Consider the following 26,318-nt stretch of genomic DNA (forward strand, 5'->3'; position numbering starts at 1 on the left):
CAGTATGCTGCTGCTGCCACACCTGCCTTGCACCTGGCTGGCAGTGGGCAATGACACAAGTTGTTGCTTGGTAGCTCTTGGCCCGAGCCTAGTGAAATTGTAAACCTATAGAAACTCCCTCTCTGTGTCCCTGCAGTCGCTGCCTCAGATCCCAAGCCCTTCCTACTGTTGGGATTCTGTAAACCCCACAGATACCTTGACAACAGCCAGGTATGCTCCGCCCCACAGTTCAACACCTACCAGATCTTGGGTACAGAATTTAGGATTTGAATACAAGCAGAACCAGACAAAATCCCTAAAGGGATGAGAAATAGAGGAAAATAAAGACAAAAGCTAGGATTCAAGAGGTCTTCTAGAAGCTGGTGACTTAGATACCAAGCAGTGTTTACTAAGTACAGCATCATATATACTATTTGCAGCTGGGAAAGGCCAATGTCAGCAGAGTCAAGACCATGTTGACAAAAACAGGATACCTCAAAAAAGCCTTAGGACTGATAGCCACACTCCAGGGGGAGGAGCCAGATCGTCAGAAACCTTGACTCCTTCCAAGTCTGCTTTACCAAGTCTGTTCCTCAACAAGGACACAGAACCTGCGGCCCCTCTGTCTTTTCATCTAGGACTCTTAACAAGACTTGGGTTGACCCGGCTCCCCACGCCGGTCAACAGTTAGATGTGCATATCCCTCTGTTCAAACTTGGACCTCGTGAAGACAGAGTGGCCCTATCAAAAAACCCCTTCCCGCTTTCCATCTTTAACCTTGAAGGCAGGTGGACTGGACTTGACTTGGGAAACAAGTTGTGACCCCCAAGTCTAGTAACCAGAACATATTCCTGTTTTGGTACCTGTTACCCGAACTTTTGTAAATGCTATGCAATTATATTTAATGCTGGAAATGAAGGCTAAGGCACCATGACAAGATACTTTTGTCTTAGCCAAAACTTAATTTAACGTGTATTATTTACATCTCTGAGAATATGTTAGGGCGGTAGCCTTGGCTTGGAGCCTCACAAAACAGATTCTACATTTAGACTAATCGGTTAAAAGTGACTTTGGCTACTTAGCAATGCGTGAGCAGCTCACAGCAGTCATGTCTGAGTCTTAGCTTTTCTGATGAGGGCGGTGAAGAGCAAAGAGGAACAGCGGAGGTGGGGTCTCTGGTCCACCCGCCAGGGCAGGGCGGCCTTGTTTCTTCCGCATCCATGCCCGCGCGGTGCCAGCAGGGGCCGCAATTCATGCGCTCCCCACCCTTCTGCACTATGTCTGCCAGCTGAAACGGACGTTAATTGATTACACTTTTGCGAATGAACTCGGTCCCAGGCAGGGGTCTGGGCTGGGTGACGCAAAGCGCGGGGCTGCCTTCGCGCTTCTCTCCGCGCCCCTAATGCCCAGTCTCTACGACTACAGCTTGCAGGCACCCGCCGCGAAGGACGTAGGTAGTCAGTGGCCTCCCACAAAGTTTGGACTACATCTCCCGTGATGCCTTGCAGCCCAACAGCTATTCCATCTCTATCCCTTCGGACAGCGCCACGTCCGTCTGGACTACACATCCCGGCAGACTCTGCGGTGGGCGTGGTGCGGCGTGGCGTGGGGAGGGGCAGTGGCCACCTATCTCGGCCTGACGGCTGCCTAGGCGATGCCGCTGCTGGTGGACGGGCGGCGGGTCCGTTTGCCACTGTCCGCTGCGGAGCTGGTCCGAGCGCACCCACCTCTGGAGGTGAGCGGCCTACCCGGGCCTTCGGGGTGGGTAGGATCTTTGCAGCTCGGTTGTCGACGCGTTTTCACTAGGGACCTCCTGAGACGGGGCCCAGAGAGGTTAGGTGACTTACGGAAGGTCGCACAGCACGTACACAGCGCGAGGACGCCGAGATGGAGGGTGGAGCGGCCCATCTACACTCAGTGGGCTCTGCAGGTTGGGGCGCTTCTTTGACTCTCCACATTACCCAGCTGCAGACAGGTGTGGGCGGGGGTCCGAGTCCTTTGCATGCCCATTCCCCAGGGCGTGGGGCACCGGATTATTTTTGGCCAGAAATAAGGGCCTCGTTTGGAAGTTGCTGGGTCCGAGAGGACCGCGCCCCGATGGAGTCTTATTTCCTTGTGGGGTCTTTTGAAAGAGGGCTCATAGAGAAGGCAGTGGTGGCCAAGTGTCCCACATGCTAGTTTGGACTCAGCCCGCCCATGGATCTCAATAGTGTAATCTAGGAGGGACCTGTTTCCTAATCAGTTACAGCCTTGAAGGAAAGATGCCCAGGTTCACTCTGAGACGTGAAGCCCAGGAGCCTGGGGTTACGGAAGCCATTCTAGAAGTTTCCTCTGAGTCGCTTACTTGCTTTGTCTTCCTCTGGATCTGCTTCTTGGAACCAACGCTTCCTGAAGGCAGACGGCGTTGTGCTAACCAAATATTTGCTGGGTAAATAAATAGGCAGAATGACCCCTGAGAACTATGGGACACGGAGACTGCCTGAGACATACTGATCCTAACACTTTGCTCTTGCAGATCGGGGTAGGCACTGGACGCTTTGTACACTATGAAGCCAGGGTAATAGAAGAAAAGTTGCAGCCACCTCAAGGGTTTAGGGGGTTCTCTCCCTGAGCTGGACCTGTAGTTTTAGTGAGAAGTTGGAGAGGAGATGATGTGGGTGGTGCCTCCGGAAGCAAGGGTGAGGGTAAAGGGGACCTCGTGCCCAGTGCTGAGTGAAAGAAAGGCTCATTTTCGCTAGGAGACGATTTGTAGGCTTTTTACAGGGAAGTAGAAAAGCAGGCCCGTGGTCACAACTATTGTCATAGTTTTGGTTTAATTTTGGTTTTGAGACAGGATTTCTCTGTGCAGTCCTGGCTGTCCTGAACTTGCTCTGTAGACCAGTCTGGCCTCGAACTCAGAGATCCGCCTGCCTCTGCCTCCCCTACTTTATATTTATATATTTAAAAAGAGTTGGGACAGGGTCTGTGTAGCTCCTTTCCCACATGCTGGGCACACGCTGATTTTGTGTGTTCATCTGTGAGTGTATGGGCATGCTGCATATGTGTGCACAGGGAGGCCAGACTTGCCTCACCCACCTCGGAGTTGGGGTTACAGGCATGTGTGGGAGTCTTGGCTTGTAAGTACTATGACCCCACTTCTGGTAGATTTCCTACAGCAAACAGTTTTAACTAGTGACCATCTCTGCAGCATCCTCTCTGTGTGAACCCTGCACCCCTTTTCTTTTTAAAGACCCAGGCTGACCTTGAATGCCTGAGATCTCTTACTTGAGCTATACTGTGGTTAGAGGTATTATCTAATGTTCTCGTTATGATACATTTTTAAAAATTAATTTATTCTTTCATATATTACATCCTGACCACCCATGAAACACTCTGACAGCATATTTTTGGATGGCAGATTTTTTTTTCTGATACAGTTTCCCTGTATAGCCCAGGCTGGCCTTCCACATCTCAGCCTTGTAAGTGCTAGGATTGCAGGTGTAAACTGTAAACTATTATGCCTGGCTTATTTCTGTGTGTCCTGTCCTGTCCCTTTCTTTCTCTGTCTCTTCCTTCCTTCCTTTCTTTCTCTCTTTCTTTTTGGAGGGTGGGAGTGGAATGACACAGGGTTTCTCTTTGTAGCCCTGGCTGTTCTGGAACACAGAGATCTGCCTGCCTCTGCTTCCCAAATTCTAGGATTAAAGGCTTGCACCACCATACCTGGCTTCCTGTATGTCTTTTATATATCAGTATTTTGAGTACACAGTTCCAGCAAGTCATAAGCTTGATTAGTATCCCCTCCCCCTTCCTGCAGTTACACTTCCTTGGGCAACCGCAGTCTGAACATTTTAGATGGAAAATTCCAGAACACGTACTGTCCCTTGTATGTCTCCCCTCCCCCCCCCTTTGGTGAGAGGCCTCACTATACCCCTGGAATGATCACCGACTCATGGTCTTTGAAGCCTCAGGCGCGTGCCACCATGCTGGCTAGGGAGTTTGAATCACCTTTCATCCTAGCCTGGTTTTCGGCAATTCATATTGTTAACCTCCTTCCCCACCTGTTTTACTGATCCATTTGCACAGGAACCCATGTCTGGTTTTACTGCTGTCTGGCTTTAGGCCCCCATTGGCCAGCCGCAGTAGAAGATCCCATGCTGTGCCCAGATGAGGGCTGTGGATCAGACACACAGCGAGAATGGCCCCCATAGGCTACTATGTTTGAATGTCTCTAGTTGGTAAAAGTCTCTGTGAATGAATAGGAGGTGTGGCCCTTTTAGAGGAGGTGTGTCCATAGGCTTCAGAAGCCCATGCCAGACCCAGTATCTCTGGAGATAGATAGTTCAGCTCTAGATAGTTCTTAACAGCTCGTCTGTGCCTCTCCATAAGGTCCCAATTCAATGCCTTTTTTTTTCTTCTGTTAAATAAGAGTTGTCTTTGGCAAGGTGTTTTTTCACAGTAATAGAACAGTAACTAAGACAGTGTGACTGTCCCAGGCCCCATACTTAGAGGGAAGTCAGGATTGGAACCTGCTGTCTGCCCTTCACGTTGGATGATGTGTAATTCAGCACAGTAACCACTTGCAATGAGGGGCTGCTAACACAAAAACTTAAAACTTAACTGAGCACATATGGAGACGCCTCCACACCCCCGTAGTGGTGAGGGTGCTGAGACAGGCCACTGGGGATCACACAGCACGGTCTAGGGTAGACCTGGGGATCACACAGCACGGTCTAGGGTAGACCTGGGGGTCACACAGCATGGTCTAGGGTAGACCTGGGGATCACACAGCATGGTCTAGGGTAGACCTGGGGATCACACAGCATGGTCTAGGGTAGACCTGGGGGTCACACAGCATGGTCTAGGGTAGACCTGGGGATCACACAGCATGGTCTAGGGTAGACCTGGGGCTTGGTGATCATGAGTGGCCCAATGTACTGTGTGTTGGCTTTTGCTGTTATTTTAGAGTTTTCTGTGCTGTGCTGGGGATGGGGCCCAGGACCTCCCACTAGACATCCACACTTCCTGCCTGTAACCGGGTCCCCTCCACACTTCACAGTTACTTTCACTTCATGTGCCACTGGAAGAGAAAGTTGAACACAGCAGAAGGGTAAGGGGTGTGGGTTGGTTCCAGTTGCAGATAAGGACTTTCCTTTTTCTCCCTGGCCCTATGCTGGGACAGAGACCAGGACCTCACATATGCCAGACAAATGCCTACTTTTAAGATACACCCCCAGCCCTTATGTCTTTAGAAGCGAAAGGCATAAATTACATGAACTCAAATTTAGATGTCACCTGTCACATTTCATTAGAACACAGCCATATCTGTAGCTGAATACGGGCAGACTTTAGGCTTGTCATCTAGTCATTCTGAGAGAAAAGTTTGCTGACCTTCAACAAAACCAAGCAGCGCCGTTCAGTGCCATCGGAAACATTGGAAAAGAACATGGATTAAGTACTAAGGCAAGCAGGCCATAAGCACTTCAGGAAATATGGGACAGGAAGCTTGACTCAGTGGGTGACATGCCTCAGGGCAAGCGAAGGACCTGAGTTTGGATCTCGGCACCACATAAAAGGTTTCGGAACAGCGAGCCTCAGGATCACTCAAGATTCTGTCCCAAAACACGAAGGCACACCTCTCACTCATGCACACCTCTCACATGTGCACACCTCTCACTCGTGCACACCTCTCACTCATACACACCTCTCACATGTGCACACCTCTCACATGTGCACACCTCTCACTCATGCACACCTCTCACTTGTGCACACCTCTCACATGTGCACACCTCTCACTTGTGCACACCTCTCACATGTGCACACCTCTCACTCATGTACACCTCTCACATGTGCACATCTCTCACTTGTGCACACCTCTCACATGTGCACACCTCTCACTCATGCACACCTCTCACATGTGCACATCTCTCACTTGTGCACACCTCTCACATGTGCACACCTCTCACTCAAGCACACCTCTCACTCATGCACACCTCTCACTTATGCACTTTTCACTCATGCACACCTCTCACACGTGCCATTGTTCTGTGGCATTGCCGTGTTGTCTTAGTCTAGAAGTGGTAACTTGTTCTCACTGGTGGTGAGCCAGTTGTGAAATGTTAGTGGTAAGAACCTGCCTTATTAACTGCTCCCCAAAGGAGGTGAATACAGGAATTGGGAAGCGGGACTCGTGTCTGGTGGGGTGTGATGGAACCAAGCTGCCTCGCCAGTTGGAGGTTATTGGTTTAGTTTGCTGGTTTGCTTTCCTGCTGGAGACTTCTGAGCCCGGAACTTTCTAGCTCGGTTCTCATGTCCTAAACCCGAAACCTGGGAACTCATTAAAGGAAGACAGTGCTTAATTAGTCAGACCGATCATTAAGTTCATCAGGTGTCTTGGATTTTATTAAGTAGACACAAACTTTCACCAGCACCAGGCCTGGTGGAGGCGGATGCAGGTGTGCACTGACACATGACGAGGCTTGCTCACTATATAGTGTGTGCCCAGGCTGGCCTCCACCTCGGGGTGCTAGGGTTACAGGTGTTTCCTACCATGCCAAGCCATTTTTGCCTTTAAGCCAGCCTCAGTCTGGTCGGTCTGTGATTTCCAGTGTTGGGATTATAAGCGAGAACCACCAGTCCTGGCTCTGATTTTCTTACACTTGTAAGATAGTGATGAGCTATAATCCAGCATCATGAGGTAGGATGGACTGTGTAAGGATTGGGGTGGGGAGGGAGAGAATGAGAGAGAAAACGAGAACAGCACAAATGTGAACTCTGAAATCTGACGAAGGACTGGCTGCCTCTCCTGAGCACTGGGTCACGTGGTGTTCAGAGTGAACGTTGCTGCTGCCTTTCTGCCTCGGGCCTCTGCTGTCAGCCCAGCAGCGCGACCTCGGCCCGCCGCCCGCTTCTGAGGACGCACTGGCTCTCTCCACCTCTGGGTCTTCAAGCCTCACTAATTCACACCACTATCTTATTCTGTTTCAATTAAACAGGAAAGAGCCAGACTTCTCAGAGGTCAGTCTGTTCAACAAGTGGGACCCCAGGGCCTTCTGTATGTTCAGCAAAGAGAGCTTGCAGTGACCTCCCCAAAGGATGGTAGGTTAGGAGGCAGCGCATTGGGCCTTATCCCAAAGCCTACTGGGTATCTCATGTTACTTCTCTTTTTAAACAGGCTCCGTCTCCATTCTGGGTTCTGATGATGCCACTACTTGTCACATTGTGGTCCTGAGACATACAGGTATGAGGATAGAGAGGAAGGAGGCTATTTTCTAAACCATCTTAACCACATGGGGCCACGGACTTTCTCAGTTTGAGTTTCCTAGTGGAATCTGAAGCCATATCTTTCTTGTCTGCATAGTCCCTGGTGCCCTGGTCAGATGGGTTGGCTGGGCAGCATGGAGTCTTTCAGTTTTCTTACAGGGTGCCTAAAGATAAGGTGGTCTACATGTCTCACTTGCCAGAATATAAAGAAAAATGGATTTTATCCTTGTTTTCCAGGTAATGGGGCAACCTGCCTGACACACTGTGATGGGTCTGACACCAAAGCTGAAGTCCCCTTGATAATGAGCGCCATCAAGTCCTTCTCTGAACACACTGAGTATGGGAGGTAAGTGTCATGCCGCTGTGTGGACATTGGAGGGATGCCCTGTGCTTGCATACCTTGGGCATGACTGCTGTCTACACTGACTGGATGGATGGGTGGGTGGATGGATGGATGGGTGGGTGGATGGATGGGTGGGTGGATGGATGGATGGGTGGGTGGATGGATGGGTGGGTGGATGGATGGATGGGTGGGTGGATGGGTGGATGGGTGGGTGGATGGATGGGTGGATGGGTGGGTGGGTGGGTGGATGGATGGATGGGTGGGTGGATGGATGGGTGGGTGGGTGGATGGATGGATGGGTGGATGGATGGATGGGTGGGTGGGTGGATGGATGGATGGGTGGATGGGTGGGTGGATGGATGGGTGGATGGGTGGGTGGATGGATGGATGGGTGGATGGGTGGGTGGATGGATGGATGGATGGGTGGGTGGGTGGATGGATGGGTGGATGGGTGGATGGGTGGGTGGATGGATGGGTGGGTGGATGGGTGGCTGGGTGGGTGGATGGATGAATAGATGAATGGATGCATAGTTAGATGGGAGGGTATACTAGACTTTTTGTTGGACAGGGCTCACTGTGAAGTCTGGCCTTGAATGCATGATCCTCCTCTTCTGGCCTCCATAGTGCTGGGACCACATGTCAAGCTTCTGTGCTCAACTTTAAACTGAGTTTGGCTTTGAGCTTGTGTAATGTTGGGATCTTTGCAGCTCAGTTGTTAATTTTTTTTGTGGCCTATTCAGGAGGTATTTCTGTGAGAGCCACTTGTTCTAGGGACCAAGAACTTCCTTTTAAGTGTACGCTGAGTGCTCACGCTCTAAAGCAGGCAGGTGGTTAAATGTGTAGGAAGGGCTGTGATGGCAGGGTCAGCAGAGTGCGACATGCTACACGCCTCAGCAGGTTTGAGCATGGATGTAGGGTAAGAACCAGCCCAGACTAACGGCCTCAGCATTTCATTCATGGTCATGTACCAAAGCCACACAGCTAGTTCAAGTTCTGGCCTGTGACCCAGGCCTGGCTTTCACTTGTTCACATAACTGGTCCGCTTGCTCTGTTACGACTCTGGGCTCTTATTTTCGTGTTAGCCTTTGGAGGAATTAGTAGTCATAGACAGGTATTTAGAGTCTTGGGGACACAATTGGTCAGCTTTATAGTACAATAAGTTAAAAAAACAGGGAGAAGGTATGGTCGCATACCGGTAATTCTAGTATTGGGAGGCAGAGGCAGGAGGATGTCTTAGTTTGAGGTTAGTCTTATCACAAAAAATAAACCAAATTTAAACTTTATACATGTATGTAAATGGTAGAAACTGAATGCTAAGTGTGTTGGCAATGAGCCCCCCTCTTAAAGGCTTATTTATTCTTGTATCTGTGAGTACACTGAATCTTCATACACACCAGAAGAGGGCATCAGATCCCATTACAGATGGTTGTGAGTCACCATGTGGTTGCTGGGAATTGAACTCAGGACCTCTGGAAGAGCAGTCAGTGTTCTTAACCACTGAGCCATCTCTCCAGCCCAACTGAGCCCTTTTTAAAACTCAAATCTTGTGGCTGGGTCTGTGTCATAGGCTGGCGAGCTTCACAGGCTTTTGACTCATGTGGTTGTAAAATTGCCTTTTCCTTTTGCTTTGGCCCAAACTAGCCACAAGGGTTTGAGAACAGAGCTGTTACGATCCCTGGTCCACTCGCAGACAGCATTGCGTCACTGTGGACTGCATGCCCAGCCTGGGGGGCGGAGCAAAGCCGCGCTGCTCACAGCCCAGATGCCCTGTGCTGGAGGTGCTGAGAAGTTCCAGAGTGTTCCATGTAGTGGCCAGGTGACAATTCACTGAGGACCCTTGCTGCTAGCCTTGGGGACCTCACATGCACCTCATCATATGTTGTGGAAAGACACAGAAGCATGCTGTGGAAGTTCATGGGAGCCACTAATGAAATATCACCTTAAAACCAGCACACAGTCTTGTCTTGTCCTAACTCTGACCATTGTGCTCTCTCGGCAGGCTGGAGGTACACCTTGTGGGAGGCTTCAGTGACGACAGGCAGCTGTCACAGAAACTCACGCATCAGCTTCTTAGTAAGTTCATCCCCCACTACAGTTAAAATGTGTTAAAGATGCTCCCTTAAGACAGCAAGTAGTGAATTCATGGGGTACAGGCTGTGAGCTGCGTAGGAACAGAATTACTCTCTGGCAGGAGTGGTCGTTGTAATCTTCAGACAATGAAAACAGCAACGCTGGCCTTTTCTGTTAGGTCAGTACAAGAGAAGACACACTGTGTGTCGGTTGTGTGATAGGTACCCTGGAGCAGCCTGCCATCAAAGAAAATCATCTCAAGTGTGCAGAGAGGCTGGCAGGATGGCTCAGTGGGTAAAGGCACTTCCCACCAACCCTGACAGTCAGATCTTTGGGAAGAGGAGACTGACTCCTTGAGTGCTTTACAGAGATTCTGACCCACAGATATCAATATAATAGTCCTGGCAACAGGAAACACCCAGTGTCCTGCGGAGCATCAGACATCTGTTAGGAGCAGAGCTCATGCCTGCGGTCCAGCACGTGGGAGGAGAGAAAGCTTCCTGTGGTACAACACCCTTCATTCTATCACTTTGGTAGGCTGAGGCAGGTGGATCTGAGTTTCAGGGTGGCCTGGTTGAAGGACTAAGTTCAGGGCAACCAGGGCTGTGTCAAATAAACCTTATTAAGTTTTAATTGCACGGGGTGGAGAACCTGTGTCTGACAAAAGCAACCAGAATATGAACTATGCGGTGTGCTTGGTGTGCTGTTGTCTGTTGTGAGCTTAGCTGTGCACAGAAACTGAAGCACAGCCTACACTGGGGTGATGGGCATTCAGAACCTACTCACTTCTGTTCTCTTGTCCAAAAACATTCACAAAACTTCTGCTCTGGCATGATGGCTCAGTGGTTAAGATCACTGGTTGTTCTTCCAGAGGACCCAGGTTCAATTCCCAACACCAACATGGTGGCTCACAGCTATCTGTAACTCCAGTTCCAGAATCGGTGGTTCCTAGAACCACTATGCACATGGTACACATACATCACAGGCAAACTATTTAATGTATGTGAGTAACTGTAGCTGTCTTCAGACACACCAGAAGAGGGCATCAGATCTCATTGCTGGGAATTGAACTTAGGACCTCTGGAAGAACAGCCAGTGCTCTAACCACTGAACCATCCTGCTAGCCCCATAGTTAGATGTAACAGACTACATTTTCTCTTTTCCATTCATTTGGGTCACATGTACACCATATAGCTTGAGCATGAAAGTAAGGACAACTTGTGTGAGTAGGTCCCACACGTGGAACATAGATTGCAAGGGGCTTTGCAGACTTTGCCTTCTTGCTGGCCTAACCTGTACTCTCACCTGGCCCCCTTTTTGAGACAGGAGCTCAAGCAGGCCTTGAATTGAATGTGGCACCACACCTGCTTCTTTAGTGCTAGGGTTGAACCCAGGGCCTTGAGCACGCTAGGCAATTACTTTGTTAGTTGAGCTGTATCCCAAGAGCGTACCAGAACATTTTCATGCTGATGTATCTTAACCCCTGTTAACTTGGGCACCTTTTTGACATTAATTGTAGGTGAATTTGACAAACAGGATGATGACATTCACTTGGTGACATTATGTGTGACAGGTAGGTTCTGTCTGTACTTCTTTTTATTACTTTAAGACTTATTTTATGTGAGTACACTGTCGATGTCTTCGGATCCCATTACAGATGGTTGTGAGCCACCATGTGGTTGCTGGGAATTGAATTCAGGACCTTTGGAGGAACAGTCAGTGCTCTTAACCATCTCTCCAGACCTGTCTGTACCCTTCTTACAACAGCTACCATCAGGATAGCTGTAGACTTAAAAGAGACTGCCACCCATCGGATGCCTTGTCCCCACGACTCCTTACCACTAGGTAGACTTCCTGCCACCAGATGCTGCTCAGCTGAATGGGACGTTCACGCTGCTTGTACACAAAGGCCCTGATGTCTGGTTTCCAGGCTCTCAGAGGCTTGTCTGTGTTCCTGGGCGGCCAGGGCTGGCAGAGGCCCACCCAGGGCTCTGTCCACATACTGAGCTTTTCCTTCCTGAGGATAACAACCGCTTAGTGCTTCTGCTTCCCTTCATTTCTTAGAACTAAATGACCGGGAAGAAAATGAAAATCACTTTCCAATCATTTATGGCATTGGTAAGTAGCATTTATATCAGAGGGTTATACGGTTTCCATGTGGGTATAGCAGGCTGTGTCAGGTTAAAGGCAGCCATTCTGTTTGTGGGTTTGAAAACCCCGAGTGAGAGGCCTGACCTGGTTAACCTTTTAGTGTGAGCTGTTAATGCCAGTGCTCAGCATAGGTTATGCACAGCCACTCCTGCAGCTTAGTGTCACATGGGTGAGGGTCTGGCCAGTGCTCACGGGGACAGTGTGAGGTATCTGGATCTCTATATATTCTGGGAATGAAGTAACGAAGCCCAGGGCCCTCCTCTCTTCAGTCCTGAGGCTAGCAGATTGCAAAGGGACTCCGGTGTATCCTTGTTTAGCTGGGTGCTGAGCACACAGGCATTCCTTACTGTATTCTCTGCCACTTTGTAGCCTCACAAGTGTCTGTGGTCACCGCAGAACTCTGAAACCATGTGTCCCAAGAGTTCAGAGCGTGTCTGGGGCTGTTCTTCCTGTGTTGGTGCAGAGGTTGAGTCCTTCCTTCAGGTCCCATTCCTTTCTGTCTCTGCTAGAAATGTGAAGTCTGTTTTGGGTCTTTGTCGATTTAGTCACTCCCTTGTCCTTGCAGCTGTCAACATTAAAACTGCAGAGATTTACAGAGCTTCCTTTCAAGACCGCGGCCCAGAGGAGCAGCTGCGTGCCGCGAGAGCTTTAGCAGGAGGCCCGGTGAGTGGCAGCCCGTTTTTGTGAGATGAAGAGGGAACCCCAAGAGCCTCAAGTGTTTAGACCTGAGAAAAGTTATGGCCACTTCCTTTCCAGGATCCATCCCACTTCCCCATGAGTTACAAGGTTCTAAGTGCCAGACTCTAGTTCTCTGCCTGGAACATAGAGACAGTAACAGCCTGGGGCCTCTTCCCATAGAGAGGATGGCAAGGACAGAAGTGACCAAGGAGTAGTTCGATAAGTCACTAAGCCAGATTAAAAGTTTGCTTTCCCTAGGGCACTAGATTTTCCTTGTTTTCAGTACCGCTGAGGATGGAGTGGGTGTACCTCCCGTACCTCACACACGCTGTGTCAGCTGTCGCTGAGCACTTTAGCCTAGACAAGAGCTCCTTATGTAACAGCCTCAACGTTTCCCAGGGCTACAATTACCCAGGTGTACAACTGTGGGTTTTACACTTTTCCCAGGGCTACGATTACACAAGTGTACAACTGTGTCTTGGTCTCTAGGAAGCTTTTTAATTCAATATTCATCCCATCTGAAGAATTGGTAGAAGTTAGAATGAGCCTGGCAGGATGGCCAGTTTTAATCTAAACACCCAGGAGACAGACAGGTGGATTGCCGTGAGGTCGAGGCCAGCCTGGGATGTGCAGTTTTCAAAAAGTAGTCCAACAGGAGCTGGGGAAATGGTTCATTAGCCAAGTACTTGCTGGCTACGTACACGATCCGTAGCACGGACAGAAGCAGCTGGTGTGCTGAGTGTGCTTCCTGTCAGTGCTGAGGAGAGACAGGCTGAGTGCTGAGGTGTTTAGCCAGCCAGTCCTGCTGAATATGTAGTTTCAGTTTTAGTGGAAGGCCCTGTCTCTGTCTCAAAAGCAACTGAAGACACAGGGCACAGATCCCTGGTCTCACATATGTGCCAGCAAGCTCAAAAGTGTGCTTGCTTGTGTAGTGCTAGCATCTCAGATGTTTAGAGTTACAAGTTTTTCTTGTTTTGGTTTTTTTTTTGTTTTGTTTTGTTTTTTGCCAGTATCTTACCATTTTCAGGAGTCCTAATATTATCTTTAAAATTTTTTGCATTTGATACAGTTTTGTTATGTAGCCCAGAGTGTCTTGGCAAGCCTCCTGCATCAACCTCCACCAAGTGATGGGATTATCAACTTCCATGAGCACCTTGGTGTTTTGTTTTTCTGAGAGAGGGTCACACTGCAGCCCAGGGTGGCCTAGAACTCACTTTAGGATTCCTTTTGTTGTTTAGTTAATAACTGAATATTGAGCACCCTGCTCAAAGCTGAAAATTACCACTGGCAATATTTGGAAATTCAAGGAATGGGTCTTTTGGCCAATCAGCTTCTGCATAGATAGTTGTGGTGGTGCACACACCTTTATCCCACATGCAGGAGTCAAGGCCAGCCCAAGCTGCAAAACATAAAACCAGGTGAGGTATGCGGCAAGGTCTTAGTTTGAGGCTAGCCTCGTCTACCATAGTCAGTCCCTGTCTCAAAAACAAAACAGACAGCGACAAAAATAAAAGACCCAGGCCTTTTTTATTCCTTTGTGAGACAAGGCCTCAGTATCATTCAGGCTGTCCTGGGACCCCACGTGATCCTCCTGGGTGCAGCCTCAGCCTCCTGAGTGTTGGGCGGCAGGTGTGAGCTGTCTTATGTGGCATGATGACTATCTGCTGGGGGCAGCCATGAGGCATACGGCTTTAGTCAGACCTGACTGAGGCACTGCTGATGCTCACTGGACATGTGACCTGGGACTTTTCTCACCTTCAGCCTCCCCTTGAAAGGGCAGCGTGCTGTCTTGTAGGCTTGTTGTCAAAAGTAAACACAGCAGCACACAGGCCCAAACACAGGGAAGCATTCGGTGGTGGCAGCTTTGTTATTAGAGGTCAGTGTGTGCAACTCACCAGCTAAGGGGACAGACAACCTGGGACTAGACTAAGCAGGTAGGGCAGTGTCCTTACAGCTTGTCATGAAAATGGTTCTTTTAGATGATTAGCATTTATGATGCAAAGACAGAGCAACTTCGAATAGGCCCGTGTTCCTGGCCGCCATTCCCACATGTGGATTTCTGGTTGCAGCAAGATGACAAGCAGATCTTGGAGGTGAGAGTTTAAAGTCGGCTAAACCTTCAGTCTCTGCACCCTGGTCCCATCTGTAAGAAAAAGGGCTAGACCAGCTGAAGCTGCTTCTCCATGGGTGAGAGTGACTGTCGCTATTGGCAGCCTGTTTCCTGTACGGCAGTGGGGATTAGCAACACCCTGGCGGGTGCTTACACAGTGAAGCAGTAAGTGATGGAGTGTCCCCAGGTGTACAGAGGCACCACTAGAACTAGTGAATGTGTACACTGCCCAAAGCTACTGATGTATGAAGTGGTGCAGCCTGGCCCTTCTCACGCCCACCATCTTGTCTTTTCAGAACCTTTCTACTTCTCCTCTGGCCGAGCCCCCCCACTTTGTTGAACATATTAGATCTACCTTGATGTTTTTAAAAAAATTTCCATCTCCAGAGAATATACTGTTTCCTGGAAATAAAGCTCTGCTCTACAAAAAAAATAAAGATGGCTTATGGGAAAAGATCTCTCCAGGGAGCTAACATCAGATGAGAGTTACCAAAGAATTCAACTTTTCGGCCTGGTAGACAGGTTTGCTGGTTTGGAATCTACACCTGCGCACTTTTACTTCCTCCTTCCTTACTGGTTTTCGAAATAAAATCCTATTTTGGCAAAGGCAATTTGTTTAGATGACTTATTACGTCACTACAAAGTAGACATTTCCCAGCGCTGAGGGACGGGCTCCACTGGTGAGCAGGCAGTGATTTCAGAGACAAGGTGGTCAGGAAAACTCCTTATTCAAAAGTTACTTTTAGAAACTTCTTGTCAGAACTGCTCTGTTCTAGGCAAGATCCAAGGTTCAGAAACAGTTGAGCTTTTTACCTTTGACAAGCTCCTGGGAGACCAAATAGGTCTGAATACCATGAAGGCAGCTTTCACGCTGCTACAAAGTTGGTCACTAGGTATGGACGTTACCTTAGAAACTATTATGTTGTCTGGCCACACCTTTAGTCCCAGCACTTGGGAGGCCAGCCAAGGCAGGCAAACCTGAGTTTGAGGCCAGCCTGTCTACAAAGCAGGTTCCAGGATCTAAAAAGTGAGTTCCAGGACAGCCAGGGCTGTTCAGAGAAACCTTGTCTAAGACAAACAAACAAGCAAACCCCCAAAACCCTTTTCAGTTATTGGATGAAAAGTTAAGATTTACACTGAGTTCAAAGGTAGCAATTTCAAGAGCCTTTATTTATGCCAACATCAGATAGTGTCTCAAGGTAAATTATGTTGCAGCAAAACCAGGTAACAATTCCAAATGTACAAAAACATTTAAAAATCAATCTTGTTAAAGGTGATAATTTACCCCTCCCCCATATACCTGCTATACTTCATTGCACCAAATAAACAGGGAAGACTGTATTTAATCATTTTGCACCCCCCAAAAAGACTGCATGTTGACAAGGGGCAGCTGTCAGCAATCACCCCGGTGAACTCTGTAATTATAGGCTTCATGTGGTGATACTAAGGCTCCAACACTGCAGTCCGAAGGAACACCATCTTAGCATCTTCTACTGTTTGACTTTTAGGGACAAGAAAGGCACGGGGTGGGGCATCTTAGGGTACTACAGGTGATACAGTACTTAGGGGCCATAGAAACGGACAGGAACGAGGCAGCAAGCTCTGGCTTGTTAGCCTGGAAGAGGCGACTTCTCTGCCTCTTTCCTGAGCTGGGCCCAGGATGAGCTTCAAGTATCGCTTCAGCCTTACTGCTCGGCAGGCGGCACTGAGCTCGCCATGGTGGCCTCCAGACAGTTTTCTGTCCCAGATAAACACAAGCGCAGTGCACATGGGCACCAACTTAAAAGCATTACCAGTGTTTAAAAATACTTAAATATGGTCAGAGAGATCTTAGAGTTAGTTACTGTTAACAAGTGGGTCCTTAAATTTGTTTACAAAGACTGTGTAAAGGAGAGAAGGTCCAGCAAGGGACGGTCCTTACTGGGGCTCTAGGCAGAGCAGCAGTGAGGACAAAAGCAGAGGCTTCTGACGCTCTTATCAGGTCCTACTGAAACCCATCCCTGATGCCAACCAGGGAGGCAGGCACCTACCACCCTTGAGAGAACTACAGAGCTAAGACAGATGGGAGAGAACCTGGAGTCACTGTACAGCCCCCTCAGGAGATTCAGAGGGATGAGAGCAGTGTTTCAAGTGGCAGGTGCTTGAAGTCCACAGGTTTTCTCAGTACAAAATTTACAGCACAGGAAGAAAGGGTATGCCTATGTTGGGCAGGCCTAAATAGTCAACTGTCATTGTTCTACTTACAGATAAGATAACTAATTGCCCCTAGAAAGCCTGGTTTTCTGATGTGTATCTGTGCAAAAGTCCCAGTTTTTACCATATTAGCATGTGGCATAGTTCACATCTTCAATAGAACTTCATCTTCCCTGAAACAACAGTCAGTTAAGCCTCTCGCCCAGCACCGAGCTTTATCTTAAGCGTTCCAGTTCCTCTACCTGTGAGTGGTCATCTTCCTGATGCTGGGCCTTGTTCTGCAGGGCCTCAGTCTGTCTGGCTGTGGGGTCAGCAGCCCTGGGGGGCTGCTCGGGGCACTGGGCCTCTAGGTTGTCGTGTTCTAGCCCGCCGGGCAGCTGTTCCACTTTTTCCAGGTCTTCAATGTGGCTGACTGAGCTGGTCTCACTCATAGCATCCGAGCCTCTCAGGGACCTTTTAAAAGGCTTCTGACCTAGAGACATGAGACAGACTATGCTGAGCAAAGGTCATGCTGTAGCAAAGGCTCTGTAGCTCTGCATGGTGACTGATTTTGCAGGAATGCTGAATTCTGGCTCAGAAGCATCTCAGAGGTGAGGTGGGAACTAAAGAAGGTTAGGACACTAAAATGCTCCCCAGGTCAGTGATTCTGCAGTGACCCTAACGGGAGTGGACACTTGGATAATGTTTGCCTTTGCATGACATTACCATGGAGGCACTTCTGTGGGAATGTGTCACAGCTGCATGAATGGAAGGAAATACAAGTTTGGAATAAAGGAAACAAAGGCACATAAGGGAACAAGTGAGGAATCCCAACAGCATGTAGAGTTCACACCCTAAGTGATAGAACTGGTTTTCTTCTGTTACTGATGGTGAAATGTGAAGGTTTAACCCACCTGGGAGCCTCTGTTTGCTTCGAGTGCTTGAGGGTGTGGGAGGTGGTGTCACCCCTGTACCTTGTACTTTGTGTACATAGGTGTATTCTGTGGACTCCAGAGAACCTGTAAGGAAAACAGAGGAGTGGGGAGAAGCTCCTGGCCTAAGTATCCTGAGATGTCTGTCACTTGCCCTCAATTGGCTTTGTGTCCTAACCGGGTCTATAGCCATTTGGCTCCCCACGGACTCTGACTGGAGCAAACCCAGCCTGCAGCTGCTCACATCTCTCCCCAGCTTCCAGTCCTGGACTGCTCAGCCAGTGTGCAGTGTGCCGGGACCCAGCCCCAGCTGGGAAATACACATTAGCATGAGCAAGCCGATGCTCTTGCTAATGGCTGAGGTCTTACAGATAAAGCGTTACTTGTACATGGTGTTTTGAGACAAAGTCTAACTTCAGCCTCCTAAATGCCAGGATTATATCTAATTATACCAGGAAAATCTAATTATATCTTTGGCTATCACGAGAATCTAGCCATTATTTTCTGGAGAAGGACCAAAGGAAGGAACAAGTTTTGAGAGCATCTCTTTGGTAGGGTAGGAAAAGCAGCACAGTCTTTATCTCCCAGAAGGTTGGTAATACCGCTTGTCCCAGTGCTATGTGCTGTAATCCTTAGGTCCTTTCAGAAGGAGTCCTGTCCTGCACAGAGAGCTCCGGAGGGCTGCAGGGAGCCAACAGTCCTTGTGGCAGTGCCTACGGTGCACCGCTCACAGATGTGGCCAACTGAACAGCTGTGTCCTTACTGTCCCAAGAGCAGTGCACATGTGGTAGAATGTCTACTTGCTTTCTCAGTGCTTTAGCAGGGCAGGGGAGATGACATGGCAGTGGGAACAGTCTGCTGCATTTCAGACTGCAGAGACTCCCGGGAGCTGTAGAAGCATGGAGGTACTAGGAGCTAAAGGCATCTGGTCAAATCTGAAGTAACAGATCTAGGTCCAGACCAGTGAGAAGCCCTACCTGCTGTTAAGTTAAAACTTCTTCCCTTTTGTGAAGCCTGGACTGGAGAAAACCAATTCAGCACGGATCCGACTACAGGGATTTGCCGCAACACTCCCTGCAAAATATAACCTGTGTTCAGGACCGCATGTTTGAGCCTTGTTCAGGATGCTAGCCTGGAGAATCCCGACAGGACAGGAATCTACCTCTTCCAGAAGCCGCTCCTCATTTGCCTTCTGTAGCTGAACCTGAGCCTCCTGAATTCCCTTTCGAACAACTTCTGTCATGTTCTCTAGAAGCTGCAAAACCAAGAAAGACACTGTTTGCCTAAGCTTCTTGCTCAGGGCCTACAACTACAGTCAACAGCACTGGCGACATTTTCCCAGAAGTCTGTCAATGTTAGAATTCTGCACCGACATACATGAGGACAAGTTAAACTAGAAAATTAAACAGAAAAGGATGAAAGCTCATGCAGACCCAAGCAGATATAAAGAGAAGTCACTACTCACAGCTTAATGCTGAGACAAATTCAGAATAGCCAAGCCTGGGAAGAACCCAAAGTCTAAAAGTCTAACCAACAGCAAACGCAGCCAGCTCCTTGGCCTTTCCAAAACTCCTCATCCCTTCCCTACCCCAGAGTGAACTGCAGCACGTTCGTGTGTCTGCTCTCAGGCAAGGCTGGGTTGGAGTCTGTCCTGTAGCCTTGCAGGCTGGTCTTCCTTGCTACCCGGCACCTGTTTGTCCTTAAGACCTTTCAGTTAGCACACTGCAGAGGTGAGCAAGTTTCCAAAAGCTTAGCTGTTCTATGCCACAGTCCTTGCTCACACTGCTTAGTTGTACATGGCTCTTCTCCCACACTGCCTGGTGAGGTCACTGGGGGTGGACACTGTGAAAAGACCTCCTGGCGTAGGAGCAACATTTGGGAAAGGAGAAATAAACAGAGAGTCTCCCCCATGTCCCGTTGCAAAACTCAGGAAAGACATGAAACTGATTAGTCTTACAGACCCTTGAGTTCTCCTCAATTTCCCGGGCTGTGACTGCAATGGTCTCCACTAACTCAGAAACATCCACGTCATCGCTTGCCATGCCAATGTAAATGCAGCTCTTCATGCTCTTGTACTCAGGGCCTGAGGGAAGAAACAGGCAAGGCTGGCTCCTAAGTCCTCAGACCAGATGGAGGCCCAGACTAGGGCCTTACTGTGAAGAGGAGGATACAGGAGAGGAAGGCAGAGAGCTGTAGAGACACCAGTCTCCAGCTGGTTCTCCCCACCTCTGTGGTGATGCAAAGCAGCTTCCTTAAGGCAGTTAGACAATGCCTTCCTAAGACTCAGTGACTCAGAGAAGCAGTTCTTACCCATCTTAAATGCGAGGTCAGATTCCAGTTCATTTAACTTTTTCAGAAGTCCAGCATGTATTTTTTCCCCCTCTGGATCAGATTTCAAACTGGTGTTATCGTCATTAGCATGTTCATACCTAAAACATCAAACAGCAGTAACAATCTAAGGCTGCGTATTTCTTCTGACAGGATTGTGGGTGGGGTATAAATTCCTAGAGATGAACACAGATGTACAGCTATGAGTATGAAGAGGAACCAAAGGCCATGTGTTATGATTAAACAACTACCATCTTTCAATAATGCTGTAACGCCTCGGTTATGGCCCAGGAAAGCAATTTTCAAAGAAAAGGAAACGTGAGAAGAGAGAAAGTGGGTCACCAGAAGACAGTGAGGCCAATAGAGCGCCCCCATTTACTGTAAGCTCTGTAGACCCATCTGCCATGTGTCTGCCCTGGGCACTTGTGAGTTCGCACACAGTGACCCCTGACTATGTCTAATGCTCAACCAAACTGTCTACAATAGGTCTCTGTAAATACCTCGAACACATCATGAGATCTTAGCAAATACACTCTAATTCCACCTGAACATGTGGCGCACTTGCGCTTTGACAAAGCAGTCTTTCACATCATGTAGCAGGTCAAACCATTACCTGACAACCCCAATTCCAGGCCAGTTGGGGTCATCAACATACAGGAGTCCTGCTGTCCTCTCCACCTCCTGCTTGAATTCTTCCCGTAGCTGCAGTGTGCAGGTCAGGACTGGCAGTTTGCTCTGGATGCAGCTGATGAGTCGATCTACATCCTCTCCCCGGGTTCCTAACACTGAGACACCCACACGGTCAGAGAAATGATCACAGGGTCACTTGGCGACTCATTTACTACCAACAAGGTCAAAGGTCAAGAGCTCAGTATGGACTGAAAACAAATTTTTTTGAGACAGGGATTTACTCTGTAGTTGAAGCTGGCCTCTAACTCATGGCAATCCTTCTGCCTCAACTTCCAAAGTGCTGGAATCATGGATATGAGCTATTAATTATGCCTGACTTAAAAAATTTTAAACAAAAGATTTTCCAGGTAGTTATGGAAGAATCTGGTGATGAACATTAGCACACTGAGGGCTGGGGCAATAGTTCCCTTGCTGAAGTGCTTGCTGTACATACATGATGACCCAAGTCTGGAGTGGATCTCCATGGATCGTTACAGAAAACTGGGTGTCACGGTACTGGGGAAGCAGAGACCAGAGGGTCCCTGACCTCACTGGCCAGTGAGCTCTAGGATTAAGCAAGAAACTGTCCTAAACCTATAAGGTGGACAGAGATAAAATGCACCCAATGTCAACTTCTGGCTTCAACATGCATACTCAGAGGCACACATATTACACATGTACATTTTTAAAGATTGGGCTGACGGGGCTCCGTGGTAAAGGTGCTTGCTCCCCAGCACCCACATGGTGGGCAGCAGCAGAGAACCAAGTCCCATTAAGTCTTCTGACTTCCACATGCACACCTCACACAATAAATACACATAAACAGTAAATTAACATTTTAGCCCAGTTGCTGCTTCACGGAGAACAGCTACTTTGTAGATCTACCTAGAAGCTATTTTCTCACAGAAGGCGTGACTCAGGTATCCTGTCATAGGCTAAAACTTGACTTATATGCAAATATTAATAGAAGGGGAAGGGGACAGGGACACTGCACCAGTGCCACTGAGATACTCAGAATCATGTTAGGTTAGCTTTAGAGGCCTCAGAAGTATGGAGGTGCAGAGCCTGACAGTCTGATGTCACTCATTGGGCTTTTAAAAACTCGTATTATAAGAAAGGTGTGGTGGCCGGGCAGTGGTGGCCACACCTTTAACCCCAGCACTTGGGAGGCAGAGGCAAGCGGATCTCTGAGCTGGTCTATAGAGCATGCTTCAGGACAGTCAGGGCAACACAGAAAACCTGTCTCAAAAAACAAAAGCCAGAAAGCGAAACAAAACAAATTCTCCTCTCAAAAACAAAGAAAGGTGTGGTGGCTCCTGCCTGCAATCCCAGTACTCAGAAGACTGAGGTAGGAGGATCAAGTGTTTAACATCAGCCTGGGTCTCTGAAATACAGTAAAGATTCGTGAAATGGCACACTAGGCAAAAACACTTGCTGACATGTATAAGATGTAAGATACCCCAAAACTGTCCTTTAATTTCCATATGTGTAATATGGTATGCACGCACACACATTTACATCCCCATATAAATAAAGACTTTAAGAATAAAATAGATATACAGCCTGGTGTACTGATGGATTCCTTTAATCCCAACATGTAGCACCTCTGAGTTCAAAGCCAACATGGTTTACAGAGCATTTCAGGCCCGAGAAAGGCACAAAATAAGATCTTTCTTCAAAAAAAAAAAAAAAAGGGGGGGGGGCTGGGGGGATATAAAAACTACATGTTTACAGGGTACCCTGGGCTACCTTGATATATAGACATACTATTAAATGATCAAATGTGGGAAAAGCCTATCTCGCTCTTTAGATATTTACCATTTCTTTGTGAAGAACATACTCAGTGTCTTCTTAGCTTTTCAGTGCATGCCTGTTAAGCTATGGTCACGGACCTTGCGGCAGAACAAAGAGCTTATTCCTGTTGTGTAGTGACTGAGAGTGTGCATCTCATCTTGTTCTGACTTCACACACGGTAACGGCATGGCTTTCTGCAATGCCGGAAACAGTGGCCCTACTCTATTAGGGAACTTTTGAAAGTGTAAACATCTAAGAACTCATGGGGAATCCTGGAGGATGGCACAGCAGGACTGCCCCAGCCCTGCAGTTTGTCTTATACTCTATCTCTCATTATGCACATTAAACCATATTACATATATTAAGTATATGCTATTAAGTATCTGCTACTAAAAAGGCAATTAGGGAAAAACAAGAATAAAATGTCTGAGCTCCATTCCAGACACACAGTGCTAAGTCTGGAGGTAGCCCAGCTGGGTGGATTGTTTTAGGGAAAGGCTCTTTATTGGAAAATTTTTATCAAGTTTCCTTCTTTCCTAGATCCTCCCAGATGCTCTCATTTCCCTATCCACCCAACTTTATGGTTTCTCTTTTAACAAAACGAGATCCCCCCCAAAAAGAAACACACCACCTCCTCCACTTCCCCAAAACCCCAAAATTAAAACCAACAGAAGACCAGTAAGTGGTGGGGGAGAGTCAAAACACAGGAACAAAACTCAGAAAATACCCGAGTTTGTTCTGTGCTGGCCGAAGTGGCCAGTGAACTAGGGAGGACGCTGACCGCCTCTTCCAGCAGGTGTCTGTCTAACTGCAGACCCGCTCTCTGCTGGGGGCGGGTCACCTGTGCTGCTGCTGTCAGTGCTGGGGACCCTGTCGGACTTGAATCTGTGCAGGTCTCTGTATGCTGCCATAGTCTGTGAGTGCTCAAAGGTTTTAAAGCTCCACAGGTTATTCAGATGAGAAGGAACCAAAAGAGAAAACTTGATATTTCAGTGTACTGTTGAGAAGTTATGCTCACGCTTAAACATCAGCAGGTCTGATGGAGCTCTTTGAGGGTCGACGCTGCAAGTGCCTTACCTTCTGCTGTCATCAAAGGGCTGAAGCGGACACATGTGCCATCTGTCTCCAGGTCCATGACAGTGAGGCCACACTGAGGCACCAACTGTTTCAACTGTTCTCCCAACTGCAGGGAAAGGACAGAGAACGCTCCTGCACCAGGGACTTAAATGTCTTCACCACCCACCCTCAGCCCATATTAAAATGGCTCCTGGAGCTAGTCCCCCTTATTCAGGGTACCTTTCAATACCTAATAGCAATTTTTTGTTTCCCGAGCTGGGAACAGAACCTGGGGGACTTTGCCTCCCACCTACTCCCCCCCATCCTGCCCACCTTTTCCAATTAACAGTTCATTTTATGTTATCCTAAATACAGATTCACTTTAGAAAAACGTGCAATACAGTTAAGCCAAAATATGAAATAAAAATGACCCACATTTTGCTAACATTTGACTGTTGACATGCAGTTAATTTCCCAGGGTCTTTTCTGTGTTTGGAACAAAACACGGTATTCTATACACCTTAGGAACCGTGTGTGTGTGGGTGGGGGGGTATGTGGAGACCAGAGATCAATACTGGGTGTTTCTGAGACAGGGCCTCTCATTGGAAATGGAGCCCATCAGTTTGCTTACACTGTGCCGCTCTGCATCGCTAGTGCTGCATCGCTGCTGCACCTGGCTCTCTGTTCTCTTAAAACGTGAATGCTAGAGATCCCAACTCAGGTACTCATGCCTGCACTACAAGAACTTTTATCACAAAGCTACCCAATAAACTGCTTTTTCCATCTAGTTTGTGCTGATCATTTTCCATCTGTTTTGAACATTTGGCTCTAGGTTCATAACAGCTGCTTTGAATGGCACTGAATAGATGTTCTATATTCATTAGAACCTAGAAAATTACGCTGGGACCTTCTTTACCCTACTGAGAACACTTAAGTCTAAAATCTAGAGGTAGTACATTTCAGTGTCCAAAAAGCTACTAGAGTAGAATGCTGGCCTACTCTGCCTGGCTGCCACAGGTGCTCAGGGCACCTGCTCATTCTGATGGACTTTTTTGTTTTTGACACAGGATCTTACTATGTAGCTTTGGCTGTTCTGGGACTTTATAGACTAGGCTAGCCTCAAACTCGAGGAGATCCACCTGCCTCTGCCTCCCAAATGCTGGGATTAAAGGTGTGCACACCACACCCAGCTTTAGCTACTCTCTTGCTGCCCAAAGAGGTGGTGCTGTGAGCCACGATTTATATGCTATTTTATTGTCTTACACAGCAACTAGGAAACGGTCACAGAAGCAAAGTGAGTGGCTGGCCAGAGGTAACAGTGTCTGAGGTGGTGATGTGAACAGAACAGAACAGGCCTGGTGTCTCTGTATGAAGTTCCTTCCTGTGGGTATGACTAACCAACCACACATGACCATGTTATAGCAGGTGTCGCTGTTCCAGATGTGAAGAAGAAAAAGTAGACAGCAGCCATCTTTACCCAGCGGTTTAGTGCGTCACAGGAGTGTCTCTCCCAGCCAACTGCTGCAGGTGCTGTGTTGGATACAGGAACAGCTTTAAACGCTGGATCTGAGGCCAAACACAGAAGGGATTTACTCCCAGAAACAAAGCTACAATAAACATTACAACTCAACCCATCGACAGCATCATATAGTAATGAAATCAAAATATCTGAGGGGTTAATGTCTAATACTTTTCTGACAAATAAGTATAACTTCTCAATTTATTTTTTAAAAATAGACCTTTTGTTGTTATAAAACAGGGTTTCTCTTGTGTAGCCTTAGCTGTTCTGGAATTTTCTCTATAGACCAGGCTGGCCTTGAACTCAAGAGATCTGCCTGCCTTGGCCTCCCAAGTGTGGGTTTAAAGGCAAGTGTCATGCCACCAATGCCCATAGGAGTCTTAATTTTTTTTTTTAATTGCTTTCAACACCAGCCTAGTGGTGCACATTTGGTAAGGCTAAGGCCAGAGGGCTGTTATGAATTCAAGGCCAACCTAGGTCCTGGGTGGGGGGGAGACTATATTTTAAAAAAAAGTTAATTTTCAAGGAATTTCAAAAGGAAACCAAAAAATGTAAATAAGTCATAAGGAAAATAAAACCCATTATGTATCAAGCCAAAGCCACTGAAAAGAGATGGCGCCCTGACAGAGGGTAACGGAGCCCACCAACACAGGAAGGTGCACATTTAGTGGAAACAGCCATACAGGCAGTAGAGGGAGTCTGAAGCAGGAGGACTACGGAAGTTAAAGCCAGTCTGGCCTGCAGAATGAGATCCTCTCTCAAAGAGGAAAAAGTAGCAATGTCACACCACAGGTAAGGGGAGAGCCGTGTGTTCTAGGAACAAAGGAAGAACCAGTGCCTAAGGCACAATGACCGGAAGCAGGGATCAGGAAGGGGGCAGATGCACAGGCAGAGCCCTGTGGGTACAGCATGGAGCCCTTGATGCTGATGGCTATGACAAGTCACATTATGAGTGACATCACAACGTTCACACATTGTCATGCAGAGTTGCCTGGAGGGGACTGTGGGCAGTGTGGGAATGTGTGTCATCTAGATGAATGCTAACGTGCCTTGGACTAGGCTGGAGGCATGCTGGTCATTTTTGTCTTGTTTTTTCCTGCAGTCTTGAGGATTAAAACCTACTGCCATCTGTATGCTAGAAACTGGTATGTTCCCCAGCACGGTCCATTCTTTAAAGTCAGAGGGTTTTTTGAACAGGGTTTCTCTGCGTAGCCTTGGCTGTTCTAGAACTTGATCTCAAACTCAGAAATTTCCTGCCTCTGGCTCTCCAGTACTGAG

At 48.0% G+C, this 26,318-nt stretch overlaps 2 protein-coding genes across 7 annotated transcripts in view; one reads left to right on the top strand and one right to left on the bottom strand.

The window, feature by feature from the left end:
• Window positions 1-1,594: 1,594 nt before the first annotated feature.
• Window positions 1,595-15,172, top strand: NTAN1 (N-terminal asparagine amidase). Of its 3 annotated transcripts, none has more exons than XM_080942086.1 (10): window positions 1,595-1,714; window positions 6,951-7,053; window positions 7,130-7,195; window positions 7,456-7,564; window positions 9,561-9,634; window positions 11,151-11,204; window positions 11,696-11,749; window positions 12,348-12,445; window positions 14,440-14,553; window positions 14,867-15,172. In XM_080942086.1, the coding sequence occupies exons 1-10, from the start codon at window positions 1,634-1,636 to the stop codon at window positions 15,041-15,043; spliced, it is 930 nt and encodes a 309-aa protein (XP_080798212.1). In that variant the 5' UTR covers window positions 1,595-1,633; the 3' UTR covers window positions 15,044-15,172. The 3 variants fall into 3 exon arrangements, with proteins under 3 accessions (XP_080798212.1, XP_080798213.1, XP_080798214.1); XM_080942087.1 differs by having other exon boundaries at window positions 14,530-14,553; XM_080942088.1 differs by lacking the exon at window positions 14,440-14,553.
• A 549-nt stretch (window positions 15,173-15,721) lies between these two features.
• The window catches only part of PDXDC1 (pyridoxal dependent decarboxylase domain containing 1), a 57,864-nt gene continuing 47,267 nt past the window's right edge, over window positions 15,722-26,318 (bottom strand). For 2 of the 4 annotated variants that reach the window (XM_080942031.1, XM_080942030.1), the window contains exons 15-23: window positions 24,999-25,087; window positions 23,543-23,648; window positions 20,616-20,787; window positions 19,985-20,103; window positions 19,636-19,757; window positions 18,837-18,929; window positions 18,652-18,748; window positions 17,657-17,761; window positions 15,722-17,235 (exon numbers count right to left, since the gene is read on the bottom strand). In XM_080942031.1, the coding sequence (XP_080798157.1) occupies window positions 16,979-17,235; window positions 17,657-17,761; window positions 18,652-18,748; window positions 18,837-18,929; window positions 19,636-19,757; window positions 19,985-20,103; window positions 20,616-20,787; window positions 23,543-23,648; window positions 24,999-25,087 (1,160 nt within the window). In that variant the 3' untranslated portion in view covers window positions 15,722-16,978. Of the gene's footprint in view, window positions 17,236-17,656; window positions 17,762-18,651; window positions 18,749-18,836; window positions 18,930-19,262; window positions 19,758-19,984; window positions 20,104-20,615; window positions 20,788-23,542; window positions 23,649-24,998; window positions 25,088-26,318 lie in introns of those variants that run through there. The other 2 variants (XM_080942032.1, XR_013975638.1) reach the window with 2 other exon arrangements.

The sequence above is a fragment of the Micromys minutus genome (assembly GCF_963924665.1).
Source record: "Micromys minutus genome assembly, chromosome: 31".
Classification (NCBI taxonomy): domain Eukaryota; kingdom Metazoa; phylum Chordata; class Mammalia; order Rodentia; family Muridae; genus Micromys; species Micromys minutus.

Bases quoted from the DNA above. Each gene is read 5' to 3' on its own strand.
- NTAN1 (XM_080942086.1), top strand. From the start codon at position 1,634: ATGCCGCTGCTGGTGGACGGGCGGCGGGTCCGTTTGCCACTGTCCGCT. The intron at 7,565-9,560 runs GTAAGTGTCATG...CTCTCTCGGCAG, and splicing joins GAACACACTGAGTATGGGAG to GCTGGAGGTACACCTTGTGG. The intron at 14,554-14,866 runs GTGAGAGTTTAA...TTGTCTTTTCAG, and splicing joins ATGACAAGCAGATCTTGGAG to AACCTTTCTACTTCTCCTCT.